We start from the raw sequence: 20,055 nt of genomic DNA on the forward strand, positions 1-20,055 counted from the left end.
AAATCCACCACCCCGTCCAAACTTTTAGGATACCGGGTATCAGATTTGCACAATCCATACGCACAACGCTTCGGCATGTTTCCCTCGCTCGAAAGCTTGCCAGACCTCCCGCGCCTAGTTACGGTTGCTAAGCCACGATTGGCCTGTGGCGGTTTTCGGGCGTGGCTTAGCGAAGGGTCAATTGTAGCCTACAGCGTAAAATATAACCACAAACACACGTAATATGTATGCATATAGCCAAAACACAACACGAGTTTGTTTAAACTTGATTTTTACCATCCATATTTTTTCTTCTTCCGGACTCCACGCCAGAGGTCCCCCTCAGCACCCCTAACCCTTGTGTTATGTTGCGGGTCAATTTGAACCGTTTAGGGTGCTTTCACATCTGTAGTTCCGTTCATTCCGGACCAAGGGAGAAAAATTATACTTTGTAGCATTTTTCAGGCGTTTTGGTTCCTTTTCACACCACACATTTGTGATGTTCCCGCCCGGGTCAATTTGTCCCTCAGCTGTTCAAAAGCAACTATGGACACATGTGTTTGGGCACTTCAACTCCAGTTCTAAAGTGCAAGTGTCTAAAAGTGATCTAACCCTATCCAAACACACTTGAAAAAGCTAAATCACGTTGTTCAGAATTAATTGCAAATTACAGATGAAAATCTTTGTCAGACAAATAAGCTCTCATTTCTATATTCAAGATATCTGAAATACCTAGCTTTTAACCTTTTATGATTTCCAAAGGCAGCTTTACAGAGCCAATAAATAAATAAAAAACATTTATTTGATGTATGTTTTTGTTATGTTTTGTTTCTCACTCCCATGTGAGTGAATAATGAGCTTTCCCACAATTTTGCTTAGTGTGGCACAAGACTTTGGCATAGATAGCAGGAAAAATGAGCTCCCAAAGATTGACATTTAAATAAGTATTTTCATTATACAGCTACATTTAATTGTTTAGTTATGATGTTATAAGCATAAAATGTATAAGAAAAAATGAAAACGTAAAAAGAAATTATGCAAAAAAAGTCAGTTGGCCTATACTGTTTATAAAAAGAAAACGGTTTTAAAAATGGTTAAAAAACAATTTGACCAATTTGTCAATTTGACCCGCTCCGTAAGTAGCCTAAGGAAATCGAACAGTGAACGAGGGTACGTTCAGCATAGCGCTTATTTTAGATTTTTTAAATGTTTGACAACATCTTCCTCCACTCTTTGAACAATTTTAATTAACATTAGCCTATTCGTTATTAACAAAGCGAATAAGACGGATGAGATAACACAACTTATCTCATGGCCGCGGGCCGCCAGTTGTCGTTCCCTGACCTATGGATTAACCTTTCAAACGAATGCGGTTCATTGTTATTTTTTAATGAAAACACAACAACAATAAAATAGTAGGCTACAATAAAAAAAACTCCTGCATAGTATTAAACTTGAATTAACAAAACGATTAAGACGGAATAACAACAGCATAGGCTAACAAATAAATAACAAATAAATAAAATATATTTGGAAATTTTCCCTTTAAAACGAACGCTCAGTTTTATGATCACACTGTTATTTCACTGTTTTGTTGTTGTTTTCAAAGACAAACTCACTTATATTAAACAAATAAATATTTTTTTACTAACAAAATCTTGCGCTTTTTCCTCCGCTATCGTCCTGTCAATCATCTCGCTGTCTCACTCTCGCGGCTATGATTAGCTACAGTTACAGTACAATTTTATGTACCATCATCGCGGTACCCACCACCATCAGCAGTTTTTGCATTAGACCTACAGTATTTGCAATAACCACCCCTTGTCCAAAACTGAGCGTATTGTCTAAAAGAAGAGTTATGACAGCTGCGTATGCTACACTTGACTGAACATTGCTTGCCTAGCGCAGCACCAGACAGATTTAACTCCGCACAGCTAATAAAACCGTCTGGGTGCAGATTAATATTTAATATTTCTGATATATAAATATTTCTCTGAAACGCGTTAAGTTGCACATAAGTAAGCCCAGGACCTGCCCTGAACAGTTTAATATGCGGTACGCGGAGCCATAGGACTATTATTTTGTTGAATAAACCTGGGGAACTACCGATGACGTCACATGCTCAGATTTTCTTGACCAATCGGCTGACAGGGGCGCCTCATGACCGTCCACATGTGCAAAACGAATTTTGAAGTAATTTATTCGTTTTTTGCCTGTGAACTAAAAAACGAAAAATCAAGCCGAAATCTCGTTTTTCGTTTTTTGGAAAAAACGAAAAAACGGATAAAGGCGCCATTTCTCGTTTCTGCTTATTTCATTTCAAATAGGAAATGAAATGGACGGAAGATACCCTAATTCATGACCCATCTTCTATTATAAAGATGAAGATTGACATTAGGCTTGTTTGAGATGAGCAAAATCTGCGCAGAATCGATCACCGGTGATCAGCGCGAGATGCATGCCGGTTAGAAATGTGTCCGAGTGCGGTCCGCCTTGCTCTGATGTCATGCTGACGTATGTCAAAAATCTCTCGCGAGCGCAAGGCACACCTGTCGGATTCTGCAGTCGAGCGCAGTTGCTCTCCACCGACTGCGCTGATCAAAAGCATGATGGGAAACGACTTGCTGACGACACAGCTTAATGTTCATTGGTTTAAACAACCGTGATGTATTGTTCTCTTTTAAAATGTTTGATTTTAAAACTCTGATATCATGTTTTATGTATGTGTGAATGTTCCCAAACTATCTAACAGTGCGATCTCTATGGATTATGCAATGTATTTTTTTTATAAAAAAGAAAAGAAAAAAAACACATGTCTGTATTAAAGAAAAAAAGACTGATAAACATGTATTTGGAATGGAATTAAATAAGTAGGCTACTTTGGGTGTCTTGTTCATTATATTTATTTTCATATAAAAGCAACAGAACTTAAATTACATCCAGTTTATTAGCAACACTGTGCACGAGCGTGAATCCCGCGAATCCCGCGATATCCATCGTTGATCTCGCAGGTGTCAGATCCACTGCGAGAAGGGAGAACTGTCCGGCTTGCCTGCGCTTTTTTCACTCCGCCTCTCACTGCAGCCGCCTACTCTCGCCTACATTTCAGGCGAGGCAAGGCGCATCTCAAACAAGCCTATTGTTAATTAAAAAAAATAAGCACATAATGTTGTAAAAAATAAACAACTTATGTTCTGTTAGATGTGTTTTGACTACTTTTTGTATTTTGTATAATTATATCTCTAGGTAAGATATATTAACAAACAAATCTTATATATTAATATATTATATATAAAACTTAACATATTTTTTTAAAAGTGCCTCATTGATTAATTTTGCCTCGGGCCCCCACTCAATGTAGGTTCACCTCACCCCATACCCACAACAATTGAGAATCTCTTTAAGCATGCGGACACAGTTAAGACATTTTGATGTATTCCACTTAATTCACAATAAAACAATATAGATTTGTTAACAACATACCGCTTGGTGTTCTTCTAAAATGAGGGCGGGCCACAAATCCGTGAGTACGGTTTACAAACCTGTGGGAACGGATTGCGAAAGCATGGGCACAGTTTATGAATTTGTGGGTACAGATTGCCAAAACTGAAGGCACGGTTTACAAATCTGAGAGCGTGGATTAGGAACTCATGGGTACGGTTTATTAAAACGGATTTGTTAAAATGATGGAACAGTTTAAGAATTTGTGAGTACGGTTTATAAACTGAGGGGACGGATTGTAAAACCGTCGCCACAAATTGTTTTGTTTTTTCTCCACAGGTGACTTCCCGGGCTCCGTCGAAAATGAATTGCAAATCATACTGTGAAAAAAATGCTTTAAAGTCTTTCTCTCTCTTTTTTAAAAATGAATTACACAGGACCTGTCCTGCAAACCAAATCTGGGGCCCTGAAAGGATCACACATGAAAGCAAAGGGAAAGGACACAGTTGTCCATTCTTACCTTGGCATTCCGTTTGCCAAGCCACCCGTGGGTTCATTGAGACTCGCTCCACCGCAACCTGCAGAGAAATGGGTCGGAGTGAGAGATGCTACAAAACAGCCGCTCATGTGAGAATAAATCAAAGCTAATCCACCTGTAGATCAATGCATTTGCTTCAGGTCCTAGATTTTACACTGGAGATCAAGTGGTGAGACTTGTGTTACTCTGTGTCTGTCCCAGGTGTCTGCAGGATAAGCAGATTATTGAAGTCTTGGTGGGCAATTTATCCATGAATATAGAGGTTCCTGATTCAGCAGAGGACTGTCTTTACCTCAACGTCTACACACCTTCTAAACCTGGAGCTAATGACAAGTTGCCTGTAAGTGTGAATGATTTGGTTGATGTTTATGTATTTTAATATTATATGTATTTTATGCATTTTAATAGTATTTTAATGTTGCAAAAGGTTATGGTTTGGATCCATGGTGGAGGTTTGTCGATGGCCTCTGCTTCCATATTTGACGGACATGTTTTGGCTGCCTATCAAAATGTAGTTGTGGTCCTGATTCAATACAGGCTTGGCCTACTTGGATTTTTCAGGTAAAAACTAATTGTTACCAACATAAAGATCTAATAAAATCCCAAATACTTTCAACTAAATCTAGAACATGCTAGAAATGTGCTAACAACCTTTAACTACATGATAGAAAATGAACATGCTAAAACATGAATGTAACTTCCATGAGTGCAAAGACTATATTTATAGAAAGACTGTACACTCATATTACTATGAATGGGAGAAAGTTGAATGCGCAGTATTTTGGAATAAGTCCCGCCTTTTAAATAAAAGAATGATAGATTGATTAATTGATAAAGTTATTGTCACAGTTGCTGTAGAAACAGTCAGTGTTTTGAGATGCACCTTGGGACTGCACATGTGCATTGGCTGGTCCTGCCTGAACAAATGAGCTTTTTTAGTGCTATTTGAGCACAAGAAACGATATTTATGGGACAGTTCATGTCAGATTTTGTTGCTGATTTGAAATCTTTTTAAAATACTTTAATCTTTAAAAATATTTAAAACCTTCAAACTTCAAGATTTTAAAAATGTTTCAGTCTTACAACTTACAACTTGTTAAACCATTTTAAACATTCAGACTAAGCTTTCTCAAGCATACATCAAAGTTTATCAACAAACTTTTCTGTGTAGTTCTAAATAATCACTGCCAATATATTGAAGTACTTTTTCTCGTTTTACCTATCCAGGTGTTGGAGTAACATTAAAAGATGACACATCAAACATTATAAAGGTTTAGGCTTGGTTTGCATTCAGCAGGCCATGTGTTTTTGTACTTCAGACTTGAATGGCTATAAAGTCCTACAAGTTCATGATTGTGATGCTTTAGAATTTCTGATTGTTTAGTTTAATAGTTTCAGTGCAATTGAGGTCTAAGGTCTCTTGATGGAGTTGTATGATTATATTCTGCCCTTTAGCACAGGAGATGAACATGCGCCAGGAAACTATGGTCTTCTGGACCAGGTGGCTGCCCTTCATTGGGTTCAGGAGAACATCCACAGCTTTGGGGGCGACCCTGGATTAGTGACCATCTTTGGAGAGTCTGCTGGAGGAGTTAGTGTGTCTTTACATGTAAGAAAAAAAAGAAGAAAACCCCCCCCCCATTATTTAATAATGCCAATAACATAATTTATTGACTGAAAATGTCATGCAGTGTATTATAGTATTTATTATAGAGGCCATATTATGCCCTTTTACAAAGTCTTGATTTTGTTTTGGGGGTCTAATAGAATAGATTTTCATATTTTCTTACATATTTCACACAGTTGCAGCACCTCTCTTCCCAGTCTGTCAGTAACACTCTGTTTTGTTCCTGTCTCTATGAAGCCCCTCCTTTTAAAAAAGCAAAATGTGCTCTGATTGGATTGATTTGAACATGTTTGGGAAATGTCACACCCTTTACCATAACCGCGAGTTCCCATTCGAAGGAACTCCTCGCTGTGTCAGTTGCTGACGCTACGGAGACGTGTCCTGTGAAACCCTGTGTGTGAAGCACGTGAGAGTGCCCAGGCATACAGAAGGGTGCCTGCATTACACGTCATCAGCTTTTTTGTCTTCAGGAAGACGCTTTGTTTGCATGCGGATGTGAAGATAAGAGTCTGTTGGAGCGCATTCAACTCTCGAGGGAGCTAGATACACTCATTGCAATGCATTTGAGGTAAGAAGTTCTGTTCTTGCTTGATTCTCTTTAGAGCGATGAGAATCAAGCGTTTGCACAGAGCTCGTTCGGCTTTTGAGGGAGTTGAATGCATTCATTCTGAAGCATTTGCTGTGAGAAGCTCCACCCTTGCTTGACTCTCTCTTGAGGGATGAGAGTTGAGAGTCTGCACTTAGTCGTTCGGATCCCATTGCTGCCGAGGGCGGGATTGATCATGGGGAATGTAGGTGGAGCATGGGAAGGAGTCTGACAGGATTTCTTTTTCTTTTTGGGCTTCTCCTGCTAGCTCTGTTGTTCTCATGTCGGTTCAGGTAGCCCCTCTGCGGGCGCTTCTGACCTGGCTGAGAGCATTTTAATGTGGCGTGTCTAGTTATGAGGAATTCGATGCGGAGAGAGAGTTGAGGCAGGCGTTATTAAAAATACGCCTCCTCCGCTGCCCCACATATACAGTGAGGAAAATAAGTATTTGAACACCCTGCTATTTTGCAAGTTCTCCCACTTGGAAATCATGGAGGGGTCTGAAATTGTCATCGTAGGTGCATGTCCACTGTGAGAGACATAATCTAATCTAAAAAAAAAAATCCAGAAATCACAATATATGATTTTTTTAACTATTTCTTTGTATGATACAGCTGCAAATAAGTATTTGAACACCTGTCTATCAGCTAGAATTCTGACCCTCAAAGACCTGTTAGTCTGCCTTTAAAATGTCCACCTCCACTCCATTTATTATCCTAAATTAGATGCACCTGTTTGAGGTCATTAGCTGCATAAAGACACCTGTCCACCCCATACAATCAGTAAGAATCCAACTACTAACATGGCCAAGACCAAAGAGCTGTCCAAAGACACTAGAGACAAAATTGTACACCTCCACAAGGCTGGAAAGGGCTATGGGGAAATTGCCAAGCAGCTTGGTGAAAAAAGGTCCACTGTTGGAGCAATCATTAGAAAATGGAAGAAGCTAAACATGACTCTCAATCTCCCTCGGACTGGGGCTCCATGCAAGATCTCACCTCGTGGGGTCTCAATGATCCTAAGAAAGGTGAGAAATCAGCCCAGAACTACACAGGAGGAGCTGGTCAATGACCTGAAAAGAGCTGGGACCACCGTTTCCAAGGTTACTGTTGGTAATACACTAAGATGTCATGGTTTGAAATCATGCATGGCACGGAAGGTTCCCCTGCTTAAACCAGCACATGTCAAGGCCCGTCTTAAGTTTGCCAATGACCATTTGGATGATCCAGAGGAGTCATGGGAGAAAGTCATGTGGTCAGATGAGACCAAAATAGAACTTTTTGGTCATAATTCCACTAAACGTGTTTGGAGGAAGAAGAATGATGAGTACCATCCCAAGAACACCATCCCTACTGTGAAGCATGGGGGTGGTAGCATCATGCTTTGGGGGTGTTTTTCTGCACATGGGACAGGGCGACTGCACTGTATTAAGGAGAGGATGACCGGGGCCATGTATTGTGAGATTTTGGGGAACAACCTCCTTCCCTCAGTTAGAGCACTGAAGATGGGTCGAGGCTGGGTCTTCCAACATGACAATGACCCGAAGCACACAGCCAGGATAACCAAGGAGTGGCTCTGTAAGAAGCATATCAAGGTTCTGGCGTGGCCTAGCCAGTCTCCAGACCTAAACCCAATAGAGAATCTTTGGAGGGAGCTCAAACTCCGTGTTTCTCAGCGACAGCCCAGAAACCTGACTGATCTAGAGAAGATCTGTGTGGAGGAGTGGGCCAAAATCCCTCCTGCAGTGTGTGCAAACCTGGTGAAAAACTACAGGAAACGTTTGACCTCTGTAATTGCAAACAAAGGCTACTGTACCAAATATTAACATTGATTTTCTCAGGTGTTCAAATACTTATTTGCAGCTGTATCATACAAATAAATAGTTAAAAAATCATACATTGTGATACATACATCATACAAAACTTTCTTATTGATGCTCTGATGTCACACTCTGACCTCTACGGACTGCCGGTGAGGTGGTAGTAGAGAAGTTACAAAGGCGAGGTCTAAGTCAGCAGCTTTCAGGGGATATATCCCTCACTGGTGGTCTGTGAGGGTCGAAGGAGTAGTATTTGGCAGAGAGGGACCCCTGGGGTCTGCCTTCATGGTCCTGCAGGTGTTTTTTCTATGGAGGAATTAAAGAGGTCTATCGCCCTCTCCAGCTTTTTAGGCTTGGAGATTAGAGCGGGTGCAGTTTATCTCTGCTCGCTTCTCTAGGAGAACCCTGCTTAATGCTTACATCCTGCTTTTGCAGGAGCTTAAGCGCAGAGTATGGACTAATGTTAAGAGCGTGAGTCGTGATGAGATGATGCAATCCACTATCTTATCTGGTCCAGAGCAATGCCTGTTGTTCAGTATGTTCTTCTGGGGTTTAGGTCCAGAGAATAGGCTGATGTTAAGTGAAAGTGTGAAGCTGCAGTGAGATGAGGTGATCTGCTTTCTTATCTGGTCCAGAGCAATGCCGTTGTTCAGCATGCTCCTCTGTAATGTCTACTGAGGGCCGCTGAAGGTGTTGGTCATGGTGAGATAATGCAACTCCTTCACTTTTAAAGGATGCCCTCCCTCCAGCTGGGGGTGTAATGCAGAATGTGGCCGCAAGGGAGAGAAGGTTTGATGGGTTTAAAAGCCGGTGTTTTTATAACACTTCCATCAGTTCCTCCTCCAGTGTATTCAGCTGGGAGGTGTTCGTGTAAACATTTTTCGTGAGGATGGGCAGAGGTGATATTGCCGTATAGCACTCTTCCTTGGTGAACTCGCTGGGATAATAGCATCTGTTGAGTTGAGCTTGAGTGACTGGGATTTGAAGTAGGGCTGAGCAGGATGAGCATGAGTAGAGCTTGACAGCTGAGATTGAGTATGGAAAATTCCACTTTCTTACTTGTTGTCCTCCCCAAATTGTCATATTGGGTTTGAAGCAGGATTATGCTCCTTGTGAAAGGGTTGATCCCTGTCCCCAGGCTACTCTAAGGTTGCAGTGGGGCTTTGAGTGGTTGGATCACGGTTTGCAAACCATTTTCTATTGCTTCTTCAGCCCATTAGTCTGGTTTATCTTGGAAGTTGAGGAATTCTTTCTTTGCATGCTCCCTTCGGTACATTGCTTCCCTTTAGTCTTGTTCAGTCCTGGTAGGGTTATATGTAGAGTTGCTGTGAGCAACACTGTATTTCATCTATCGCCTGGTTCAGCTGCTAGATGTAGTGCTATGGATTTAGCTGAGGTTATGTCTATAGTCTCCCCTGTTAGCTCTGCGCTTAGGGGCTCTGGGCTGTCCTGCTGCTGTGGCACAGACTGGTTTAATACAAGAGTTCACATTTCAGAAACAGCTGAGCATGGATGCTTTGGGTTTTTTCCTGGAGTCTATAACACTGAGCTTCTAGGTAGCATGGCTGTGGTGTTACAGGATTTGTTTAATTTGGTTGCTGGTAATTAGGTTTCTCTGGGTCGAGGTCCATCAAGTACTTCAGTGCTTAAGCCTGACAAGGTTGTGCTTGGTGACCTTCACAGCTCATAGGCAGGCATTGGTCAGCATGGTGTAGTGCAGTGGTCACCAACCTGGCACTTCATTCATGATAGAGTCGGGGTGGAGTTATGAGGTTTGACTGACACACTGAGAAGCCAATGCAGTTACAAGGTTTAGTCACAATCTTTTTCTAACACTTTTCATTGGGTACATATTCGCTAAACCCATAAGGCTGATATTCCAATAAGACTATTTTTCAAGAGTATTTTTCAGTCAAAAAATGAGCATTATGTCATTGAACCAAAACATTTCTAAAATAAAATTCACAGGTTCTATCACCATTATCTGCAAACCTACACACAAGATTGCAAACTCAATATCAAATAGATGTGAGAACTAATCAGAAACCATGGTAACTAATAATGAGCGGGAACATACGAAAAAGGAGAAGCAGACTAAAAGTCCAATATGAAAACGAAACCAAAAATAAGGCAAAATGTGAAAGTGTCACTGACCCATTTTTTCATAGGTTCTTTCACCATTATCTGCAAACCTCTTTCATCATGCTATCGCAGAGAGTGGTACAGCAGCAATGGATGCTATAATGAGTCCCAACCCTCTTGCATTAGCTCAGGTCAGTTACACCTGTTCAATTTCTAAACAAATTCATTTAGAACCTTCTGTAGTAAAAATGAAATAAATTTAATGTAAATATCACTTGTTTCTCTCTAGGCTGTAGGAAATATATCTGGCTGTGATATTTCCAGCACAAAGACGATCGTTGACTGTGTGATGCAGCTGACAGAAGAAGACATCTTGACAATTGCTAAGGTCTGTCTGTCCAAATACTAGTCTTTCTTATTGAATCTCTGTGAACACTCATAAATTTATGCAAACAGTCCACCTATGCACTAAACGGTGTGTTGTCTTTTGAAACAGGAGCATCCAATGCTTCGTTTTGGAGTGACAGTGGATGGCCAGTTCCTTCCAAAACCTGCTGCAGATCTTCTTCAATCCCACCAGTTTAATAAAGTGCCTATGATCACCGGAATCACTAATGATGAGTGTGGATATATGCTGCCAAATGTAAAGACAGACTTCTTCACTTTTAAAATTTGTAAAAATACAAACGCGAGATTTGTTTTTCCAAAAATGACAACTTCAGTCAGTATTTTACAGTATATTCACATTTAGCAAATGTTTTTCCATAGTTCTTGTCACCTCCAGGATGGACAGATGGGATGGACATAGAGCAGATCGTGCCGTTTTTGACCATGTTTAATCATGCTGTAAGAGAGTTTTATCTTCAGTTATACATATATAGTCCACCAAAGCCAAACTATTTCAAAAGTTGTTATGATTGAAATATATTAAATTATAAATTATAGTATTAATTTAATAACAACTTTTGAAATAGTTTGGTTTGGTGGACTAGATCTGTTACACTGCTGCTTTTGAGTACTGATGCTGCTGCAGAGCAAGAATGGACTTGCTACTGTCCATAGATCTAGGCAGGTGGAGCTGGTGGAGGTGGAGGGTTTTAGAGGAACTCTGATAGTAAGCTGCAAGACTAACCTATATGGTTTGTAATTTAAAAATACTTTAAACTTTTTAAATAATATGTCTATTTTATCCCCATTTAGCTTCAAGTTCAGTCAATTCTTGAGCTTGTTTTAAATGAGTATCTGGGCACATCCACTGACAGGATCAAAATCCGAGATGTTTTTCGAGAGATGTTAGGAGACTTTATGTTCAACATCCCAGCTCGCAAAGTAGCGAATTTCCACAGAGGTGAGAGTTTGTTCAATGTGCTGTAGAAGTATGAATGTGTTAAATTTGTAGAATCCTGTTTCAGTGATACACAACAATAATTATCAATTTCATCTATTTCTAGATGCTGGTGCACCAGTATACGTGTATGAATTCCAGCAGCCTCCCAGTATACTTCAAATGAAAAGACCCAGTTTTGTTGGAAGTGACCATGGAGATGAAATTGTATTTGTTTTTGGTTTTTGCTTTGCAGATGGACTTATAAAGCTGGAAGGTACAACCCCAGTAATATTAGAAAATATAACAAATAGATTTAGTGTTTTAGAGGTATGGTCACACTAGCGAACTTTCATAAAATTTCACAGAAAAATGTCCATTGTATATTGTCAGCAGTGTAGCGATGTATGAAGCACAGCTCACAGAGAAGTAACTTTCAGACCAAGCAGCTTTCTGTTGGTCAACACAGTGAATTTGCTTTAACACGTTGTTAAATATGCATGGGGAAAACTTTCGGTCTCACACGAAATATCCAGTCATGTGTATTACTATTGAAATGACTGGATTTCGACTGTGAAAATTTGCTGAAAAACGTTAAATGTGACCATACCTACAGATCTCAAACTTTAGTCTCATTGATATCATTAACCACAACAGTTGTCAAAGTAAGGATTTTATAGGTAGCGACAATCAATACAGTGTTTCTCTTTGTTTTTCCTATTTGACGTTTTTCTTCCTGTTTTAATTCAGGTGAACTCTCAAAAGAAGAAAATGAACTTTGTAGATCTGTCATGAATTACTGGGGCAACTTTGCTCGCACTGGGTGAGTGAGACAAATCTCATGTCCTGATTTTGCAGAGTTAGATGTGCTCCTGGGTCAACATATTTTGTTGATACTGGAACAACATTCCTGTCTGAAAAATGTATCTAACCCTATCCATACCCCTTAAGCCAGGGTTCACCAATCTTGGTCCTGGAGGGCCGCTGTCCTGCAGAGTTTAGCTCCAACCCCAATTAAACACACCTGAACCAGCTAATCAAGGTCTCACTAGGCATACTAGAAACTTTCAAACAGGTGTGTTGGAGCTGGTTGGAGCTAAACTCTGCAGGACAGCGGCCCTCCAGGACTGAGATTGGTGAACACTGCCTTAAGCTAACCCTACCCATAACTTATCCCTAAAATCAGAGGGAAATGATAGGTGAATAACATTGATGTAGAAGCACCTAACCCTGGTTGTAAGCATAAACTTGACATAAACTGTAAACTTGTCCCTCAAATCTGATTGGTTGATTGGAATGTTGTTCCAGGATCAACAAAGATGTTGCACAGGTTCAGCAGACAAGTCCAGCTGAAAATTTTCAGGGTGGTAGACGGATATCATGAATAAAAAGCTTTGTTTAAAGGATGAAATTCTTGAAAACATTACCAAGTAGTTTGCTATAATCTTTGAAGAAGTTTGTTCAAATGTTATAAATATTTGAAACAAATCAAATGTCTGCCAAATCAAATCTTGTGGTGCAACCAACATGCAGAAACATACTTAAAACAGGAAGTGAAATCATAGTGAAGACTCCTGCCATCCTCTTGAGTCAATCAGTTAAGGTTGTAAAAAGTCATGTGATGCGGCTCCCAAAAAAAACATGATATTTATGATCATGACATTTGTAAAAAAAAATAAAGTAAGTTTACAGTAGGTTTAATTTGTTAAAATCAGTTAATGCATTAGTTAACTTTAATATTGAGCAATATATACTTACTAAATTTATTAACCTTTGCTAATGTTAGATATAAAAAAATATTAATATTTTGTACAAGATCTGTACATTCACATGTATTTAAATTTTAAGAAAAACATTACTTGTTTACTTGATGATTACAATACATGACATTTTATGGTCATTCATTTCATACTGAAAATTAGGGCTGGTTATCGACAAGGGCCTGACAATTTGATGCATATCACGATATATTGCAATAGATCCATATGGCGATATATTGCAATACTTTAAATAAAAAAATGAAAAATTTACAACGTATGAAGTGCATATTGTTCTGTTGAAAATAAAACTTATTGTGACAAATATGGGTAACCAAACAGTTGCTGGTCCACTATGACTTCCATAGTATATATTTTCCTACTATGGAAGTCACTGGGGAACAGCAAATGTCTGGTTACCACATGGAAGCCACATTCTTCAAAACATCTTATTTTGTGTTCCGCACAAGAAAGAAATGAATACAGGTTTGGAACAACATTTGAGAGTAAATAAGAACAGAATTTTAATTTTTGGTTGAACTATCCCTTTAAGGACAAGCGGCAGCATGTTTACTGTAATTTTAAGATCGGCACGCATTTAATATATAGGCATATGACACGCACCCGTTTTTCTCTCAAATGTTTGCTTTCACTTTAGACATAACCAACTGTGTTTATGTAAACCTTGTGAGTGATACATTATTAGAGCAATAAGACTCGAAAGATAACTTAGTCCAGTAACCAGGCGCTGTTTGACTGGGTTTTAGTGCCAGTGCGCTTCGAGTGTTTGTGCTCAGGAAAGCGCATGTTAGAACAGCGCATCAGCATGCGAATGAAACTTTTAACCGGAAAGGCTTTAAAGCACATGAAAATAATGAACTTTTGTCAATTGCAGTGTCCCGTGAGTGTAACTCCTCTTCCTTAACGTGATATATGAATGTACGTCGCGTTTTTGAGACGGAGGTGCAAGAACTGCAACTGATAGAATGCCCTGTAACACAATACTGCGATAATTTGTGGAGGCATTTTAATCTTCCACGATCAAAAATTGTGATATCGCACACCCCTAAATTTATAAGTATAAAAAGAATGCATTTCTAAGAGTTTGTTTTAAACTATATTTTAAAAACCTTTTTCAGGTCTCCGAATGGTCCGGGCCTCACATCGTGGCCTGAATTTGGAGCTGAAGCTGAGTATCTCAGCATTGGACTGGAACAGAAACCTGGAAAGGACCTGAAGGGAAAACACTTTAATTTCATGACTCAAACCCTTCCACGATTAATAAATAAGCTAAAGGAAGGCAAGTTATCAAAGTCAGCATTGTTTCAAAATTCACTAAGTCTCACTGTATAATATTAAGAATGGTTGAACATTTGTTTTTGACAGGACCTGTAGCACAAACCAAATTAGGATCTCTAAGAGGTTCCTTCATGACTGCGAAGGGCAAGGAAACAGTTGTCAATAGCTATCTAGGTGTACCGTTTGCAAAGCCACCTGTGGGCCCCCTGAGACTGGCTCCACCACTACCTGCAGAACCATGGCAAGGAGTGAGAGATGCAACCAAACAGCCACCAATGTGAGATTAAAGTAGAACTACTGAAATTAAATTGTCAGGCATTTTCATTTGGAAACAATGACACTTTGCTTTTTTCTTTATCCCAGGTGTTTACAGGCAAGGGAGATGCTTATAGACTTGATGGCTAATGTGTCTATAAGTTTGGAGATCCCTGAAGTATCAGAGGACTGTCTTTACCTCAACATTTACACTCCTTCTAAACCTGGAGACAACACCAAGTTACCTGTACGTGGTTGGTCTGAATTTAATTGAGCTTTGCTCTATTTGTATGCATAAAAATGTATGTTGGTTAATGTTTTTTTTCTTTTTTAATACATGTGCAATAGGTCATGGTTTGGATTCATGGCGGAGGTTTTTCTGCGGCCTCTGCGTCCATGTTTGACGGACATGTTTTGGCTGCTTATCAAGATGTAGTTGTCGTCTTGATCCAGTACAGACTTGGCCTACTTGGATTTTTCAGGTAAAAACATCTACAGCTTCTCAACATTCTAAGTTATTTGTTAAAAAATATTATTTCAATTGTTCCATTGTTTTTTCAACTGTGAGCACTTTTGGCCCTGTGGATTTTTAGAAAATAAAGTTACATATCATATACTCTCATGTTCACTAAGATTGTCCAACATTGTATATGCATGCATTACAGCTGTTATGTTGTTTCTATCACATCTCAAATGATGATTTGTGTTTAATAGCGTTCTGAGGTGGACAATTATTTTTAAAACGACCAACTCATTTGCCTTAAGAGGCTAATTTCACTACTGTCTGTTGCTGGGATCTGTGTCTACACAGAGTCGTGTCGTGAGAGAGTTGTGTCTACACATTTCGTAAAAGTACCCGGAGCTAGAGAGTGTTCGAATGGAAGGACTGTTTATTGGAATCCCACCCCCTTAAACACGAATCTCAAGAATGGTCTGTGGTGGGGGGCTATCTGGATATGAAAGTAGGCGTCTTTCAGATCCACTGATATAAACCAATTCCCGGGGCGAATTTGCGAGAGGATTTGTTTAATAGTTAACGTTCTGAAAGGCCGTCTCATGAGGGCGCGATTCAGACATCTCAGATCAAGGATAGGCCTGAGGCCGCCATCCTTCTTGGGGACGAAGAAGTAGAACTGGCAACAAAAACATTGTTTCACTGCACTGCAACAGTGCCCTGAACTTAAGAGGAAGACGGGCACGCTTTGGGGGTGGTCCTGCCTCGGTGGGACTTAACCCTTCCCCCTCCTCTCCGCTTTTGGCTGGGGCTGGTCGGGTGCTGAAGCTGGCCTGGGTCACTTCTGAGTCGACTGGGCCATCTTGAAGAGACTGGAGGCAGTAGAGGAGCTGGCTCTTTTGGGGAAGAAGTGACGCATAGCCTGTGATGACTTATGGGCCGCAGTGTAGCGCTCCATAAAGCTGTCTACCACGGAGTCAAACAGGCCCAACGGAAGAGTCGAAAAGAGTTGTCCTGTCAGCGTCTTAAATCTTGGTGAGATTAAGCCACAAGTGGTGATCCAGCAGTAGAGGTGGCTTTTGTAGTGCACAGTGCACAGTGCCAAGTACGGTGCATTGCGCAGCTTCTTAAACAGTGTGGAGTCGACGTGGCCGTCAGCGGCTAATACTTTGGAGGTGAGCGCTGACATGGTTCTGCAGGGCTTGGAGGGGTGACTAGCTGTAGTCTTCCAGACGATAGCCGTAGGCGGGCAGAGGTGTGCAGTGACAGCTTCTTCCACGGGGGGAGCTTTGTGCTCCGAGTAGGGGGCGCGCCACATCTTGGTGATCTCTTGGTGGACCTCTGGGAAGAACGGGGCTGGACACGGGCAGCGCCCTGGCTGCAGGAACCATTCATCAAGTTGGCTGCGGGCGGGCTCTTCTGGGGCCAACCAGTCCAAGCCGAGCTCTTCTAGGTGGCAGAGGGGCAGAGTCATCGCCGGAGTTCGCCCATCTTCGCACTCAGAGGTGGCCAGAGACATTGAGTTTAACTCAATGTCCAAACGAGACCATGCCACTCGCACCAGATGAGAGCTGTTGATCCTCGTGGGTGAAGAGTAAAGGGGACTCTTCGGGGGACAGTGAGGCACGTGGGTGCTGGGCCGATGTGAGCTCTCTTCTGTTTCGCTGCTCAACACTTTCGCCTTGGCTCGAGAGGGGAAGGAGATGAGGGAGCGGCCGGTTCGCTGAAGAGCGTGATCCCAGGCAGGAGACGCACTCTGGATACTCATCTAGAGGTGAACCCTGCACAAGTCGCATTCATGGCGTGACATTTGCTTCAACATCGCTGTGAAATTTGCTCTTAAATTTGCTCTTTTATAAATCGCCGGATGGCCACAGGAGAGATCACTGAATCAGCTTGCTTGCAGAGCACCATTCAATCTGCTTGCATGCAGAGCGTCATTGTTCCACTGCAAGGCTCGTTCAACAGCGAGAAGCAGCGAGGAGAGCAAGAAGAGGCTTCAGTCTTCTTCGGAGCAGCGAGAGATAATCTTCGCGCTGAAGGATTCTGACTAATAGCCATTTCTGCATGGCTTATATAGGCAGCCATCCCTGCCCCTTTCGGTGGGCTAGAATGCCATTTGTCTATGCAGTTGCACAGACGTGAACCAATCCGGTTTCAGGATTCTGAGAAAATTTAGTTTTCCCCATCAGCGTCAGCGAACTGATGCAATGCAAGTGAACTGTATCAAAAGGGAACTTAACTTTTGCACAATAATATTTAAAGTGCTTACAATTTCACTATCATAACTTTTTGTGATTGTAAACATATAACGGTTTATATTTTATGATGTCATAGTTTAAGACTGAAAGTCCAGGTTTGGGTAAACTGTATGTAAAAGGTATTTGAAAAGTAGCAAAAATAAAACATGGCATGATGAAAATATCCCAATATATTTTTAATGGGATCTTCATTACAACAAAAAAATGATAAAAATCTTAAAATCTGTTAAAGCTCCAGTCCGTAACTTTTTTGGGTTAAAATTTTTCCAAAATAAATGTTTGAGCAAGTACATAACCAGCCAGTGTTCAAAACTCTCTGCTTGCCTTAGCTCGATTCAAAACGGTAAGCTTGTAATAATGTTTTTAATTCCAGTGGTACTGTTGGATTTCCGTGGGACATTTGAGCATGTCTTTGCGTCATTACATCACATCTGTACACATAAAGAAGATATCTCGGCTAGTAGGCTATATTGCGTGTGAGGATGTTTATAGGTGGAGATTTATAGCCTTTTCTCGCAGCACTTGATATAATTAAACTTGTTAATTTGATAGCGAATCCAGAAAGGTTCTAACGACAATCACCAGTGACAACTAGAGAGTCACCCGTTATAAAACGCAAAAGACTTTGGACTTCGGAGTGGCTACAGAAAAAAGAAGAAGAAAAAGAAGAAGAAGAAAAAGAAGAAGAAAGAAACCTTTATTTGTCCCACAATGGGGAAATTACGGAAAAAGCCATCAACCTGTCCATACAACATACATACAATATGACAAGGGGGTAGACAGGACAGGAAGACAGGGAATACAGCATTGACATGAGGAGAGGTGAGGAGAAAAAAAAGGCAACACCCAGACTATGCTCCTGTAAGGAGTACAGAGACTGCCACCGGGCCCATGCGAAAACAAGGATAATATCGGAAACGCATTAAATGTAGTCACGCAATGCTGATGTTGTTAACATTAACAATTTGAGAACAAAGTATAATTTGCACAGTTTGATGTGATATGATAAGCGATCATTAGATTTAATCAGCGCGATTTACTGCAATGGTTTTTTTCCCTTAACGATAGTTAGTTGGTCTGAACAAAAGTGGATGTTACTTGTTCAGATTACATTTTCCGCTGAAAATTCTTATGTTGGTCATTCTTCCAAAAAGTAGAATCTGTGATTGCGAATGACAGTATCCACACCGGCGCGGCGACTGACAGCCGCACATTCTCCTCAAAACATTGGATTCATCCACGCTGTGCCGTGCCGAGGAACAACCCACGTAAAGTTGATAATCCTGTGAATAACTGCAATTGTATATTTTGAACAGAGATGGCGTCAGAGGAAAAACTGCGGACTGCAGCTTTAAAGAACCCTCTGAGATATAAAAGTGCCTGAAATAGAAGACACTCTGACATATAAAAACAATATTTGCATTGGAAGAATTAGGGAAACCTTTTGCCCTTGTGTGAAATTCCAGATGCGTGAATTCCGATTGAAATTACTAGATTTTGCCGTGAAAATTCACGAACAACAGTAAATGTGACTTCACCTTTAGTTGTATAGAATACTTGTAGACTATTTTCCAGGTTTTGAACATTATCTCTACGACCTTGTATTCGATAAATGACCATTTAGCACAGGAGATGAACATGCACCAGGAAACTATGGTCTTCTGGACCAGGTGGCTGCCCTTTATTGGGTCCAGGAGAACATCCACAGCTTTGGGGGCGACCCTGGATTAGTGACCATCTTTGGAGAGTCTGCTGGAGGAGTCAGTGTGTCTTTACATGTAAGAATTTAGTTGTTGGGGTCATGCAATTATTAGGGACTTGTATAGATCCTCTGAAATATGACTTTACAAACGCTTCAAATATACCTGTGTGTTTTAAAAAGTTTCTCTACATCTTCTATAGGTTCTTTCTCCATTATCTGCAAATCTGTTTCGCTATGCTATCGCAGAGAGCGGTACAGCAGCAATGGATGCTATTATGAATCCCAACCCTCTGCTGACAGCCCAAGTACATTTCACAAATTCATTACAAATTCAAAGTTACGATTTTCATTTTCTTTCACTGTGACTTACAGATATTTAATCAAAATGTATCAACATCTTTCTGTAGTATGTGGGAAATGCATCTGGCTGTGATATTTCCAGCACAAAGAAGATCGTTGACTGTGTTATGCAGATGTCAGAAGAGGACATATTAAAGATTGCTAGGGTTTGCATTGCAACCATACATTTATCTATCCATCCTTTCACATGAAATGTTTATATTTAATTGAATTTGATAAATTCTTTTCGTCTTTTACTTTCCGTAAAAAAAAAATCTTGTAAGGTCACGCCATTAAGTGATTAATATCAGTATTAATAATAATATTAATACAGATAATTTCTGAGCTAAATGTGTGTTTGCATATGTTGGGCTTATAATACAGGAACAACTAATGCTTCGTTTTGGAGTGACAGTGGATGGCCAGTTCCTTCCGAAATCTGTAGAGGAGCTTCTTCAATCCCACCAGTTTAATAAAGTACCTCTGATCACTGGAGTTACTGATGATGATGGTGGCTATATATTACCTAATGTAATGGAAATGTTTATTTTTACATTAAAGTCATAGATTATTTCCAAAATATGAAATCTCT

At 40.4% G+C, this 20,055-nt stretch overlaps 1 protein-coding gene across 1 annotated transcript in view; it reads left to right on the forward strand.

Annotated features, from left to right (window-relative positions):
- ces2b (carboxylesterase 2b) overlaps window positions 1-20,055 on the forward strand; it is a 41,297-nt gene that overhangs the window by 5,737 nt on the left and 15,505 nt on the right. The window contains exons 2-20 of the mRNA XM_084094091.1: window positions 3,858-4,047; window positions 4,160-4,298; window positions 4,386-4,519; window positions 5,414-5,567; window positions 10,159-10,263; window positions 10,362-10,460; window positions 10,569-10,715; window positions 10,841-10,918; window positions 11,273-11,420; window positions 11,524-11,673; window positions 12,147-12,219; window positions 14,293-14,453; window positions 14,540-14,729; window positions 14,816-14,954; window positions 15,056-15,189; window positions 19,047-19,200; window positions 19,325-19,429; window positions 19,532-19,630; window positions 19,848-19,994. Coding sequence (XP_083950217.1) covers window positions 3,858-4,047; window positions 4,160-4,298; window positions 4,386-4,519; window positions 5,414-5,567; window positions 10,159-10,263; window positions 10,362-10,460; window positions 10,569-10,715; window positions 10,841-10,918; window positions 11,273-11,420; window positions 11,524-11,673; window positions 12,147-12,219; window positions 14,293-14,453; window positions 14,540-14,729; window positions 14,816-14,954; window positions 15,056-15,189; window positions 19,047-19,200; window positions 19,325-19,429; window positions 19,532-19,630; window positions 19,848-19,994 — 2,546 coding nt within the window. The remainder of the gene's footprint in view (window positions 1-3,857; window positions 4,048-4,159; window positions 4,299-4,385; window positions 4,520-5,413; window positions 5,568-10,158; window positions 10,264-10,361; window positions 10,461-10,568; window positions 10,716-10,840; window positions 10,919-11,272; window positions 11,421-11,523; window positions 11,674-12,146; window positions 12,220-14,292; window positions 14,454-14,539; window positions 14,730-14,815; window positions 14,955-15,055; window positions 15,190-19,046; window positions 19,201-19,324; window positions 19,430-19,531; window positions 19,631-19,847; window positions 19,995-20,055) is intronic.

Source organism: Abramis brama (genome assembly GCF_963993115.1).
Source record: "Abramis brama genome assembly, chromosome: 20".
Classification (NCBI taxonomy): Eukaryota; Metazoa; Chordata; class Actinopteri; order Cypriniformes; family Leuciscidae; genus Abramis; species Abramis brama.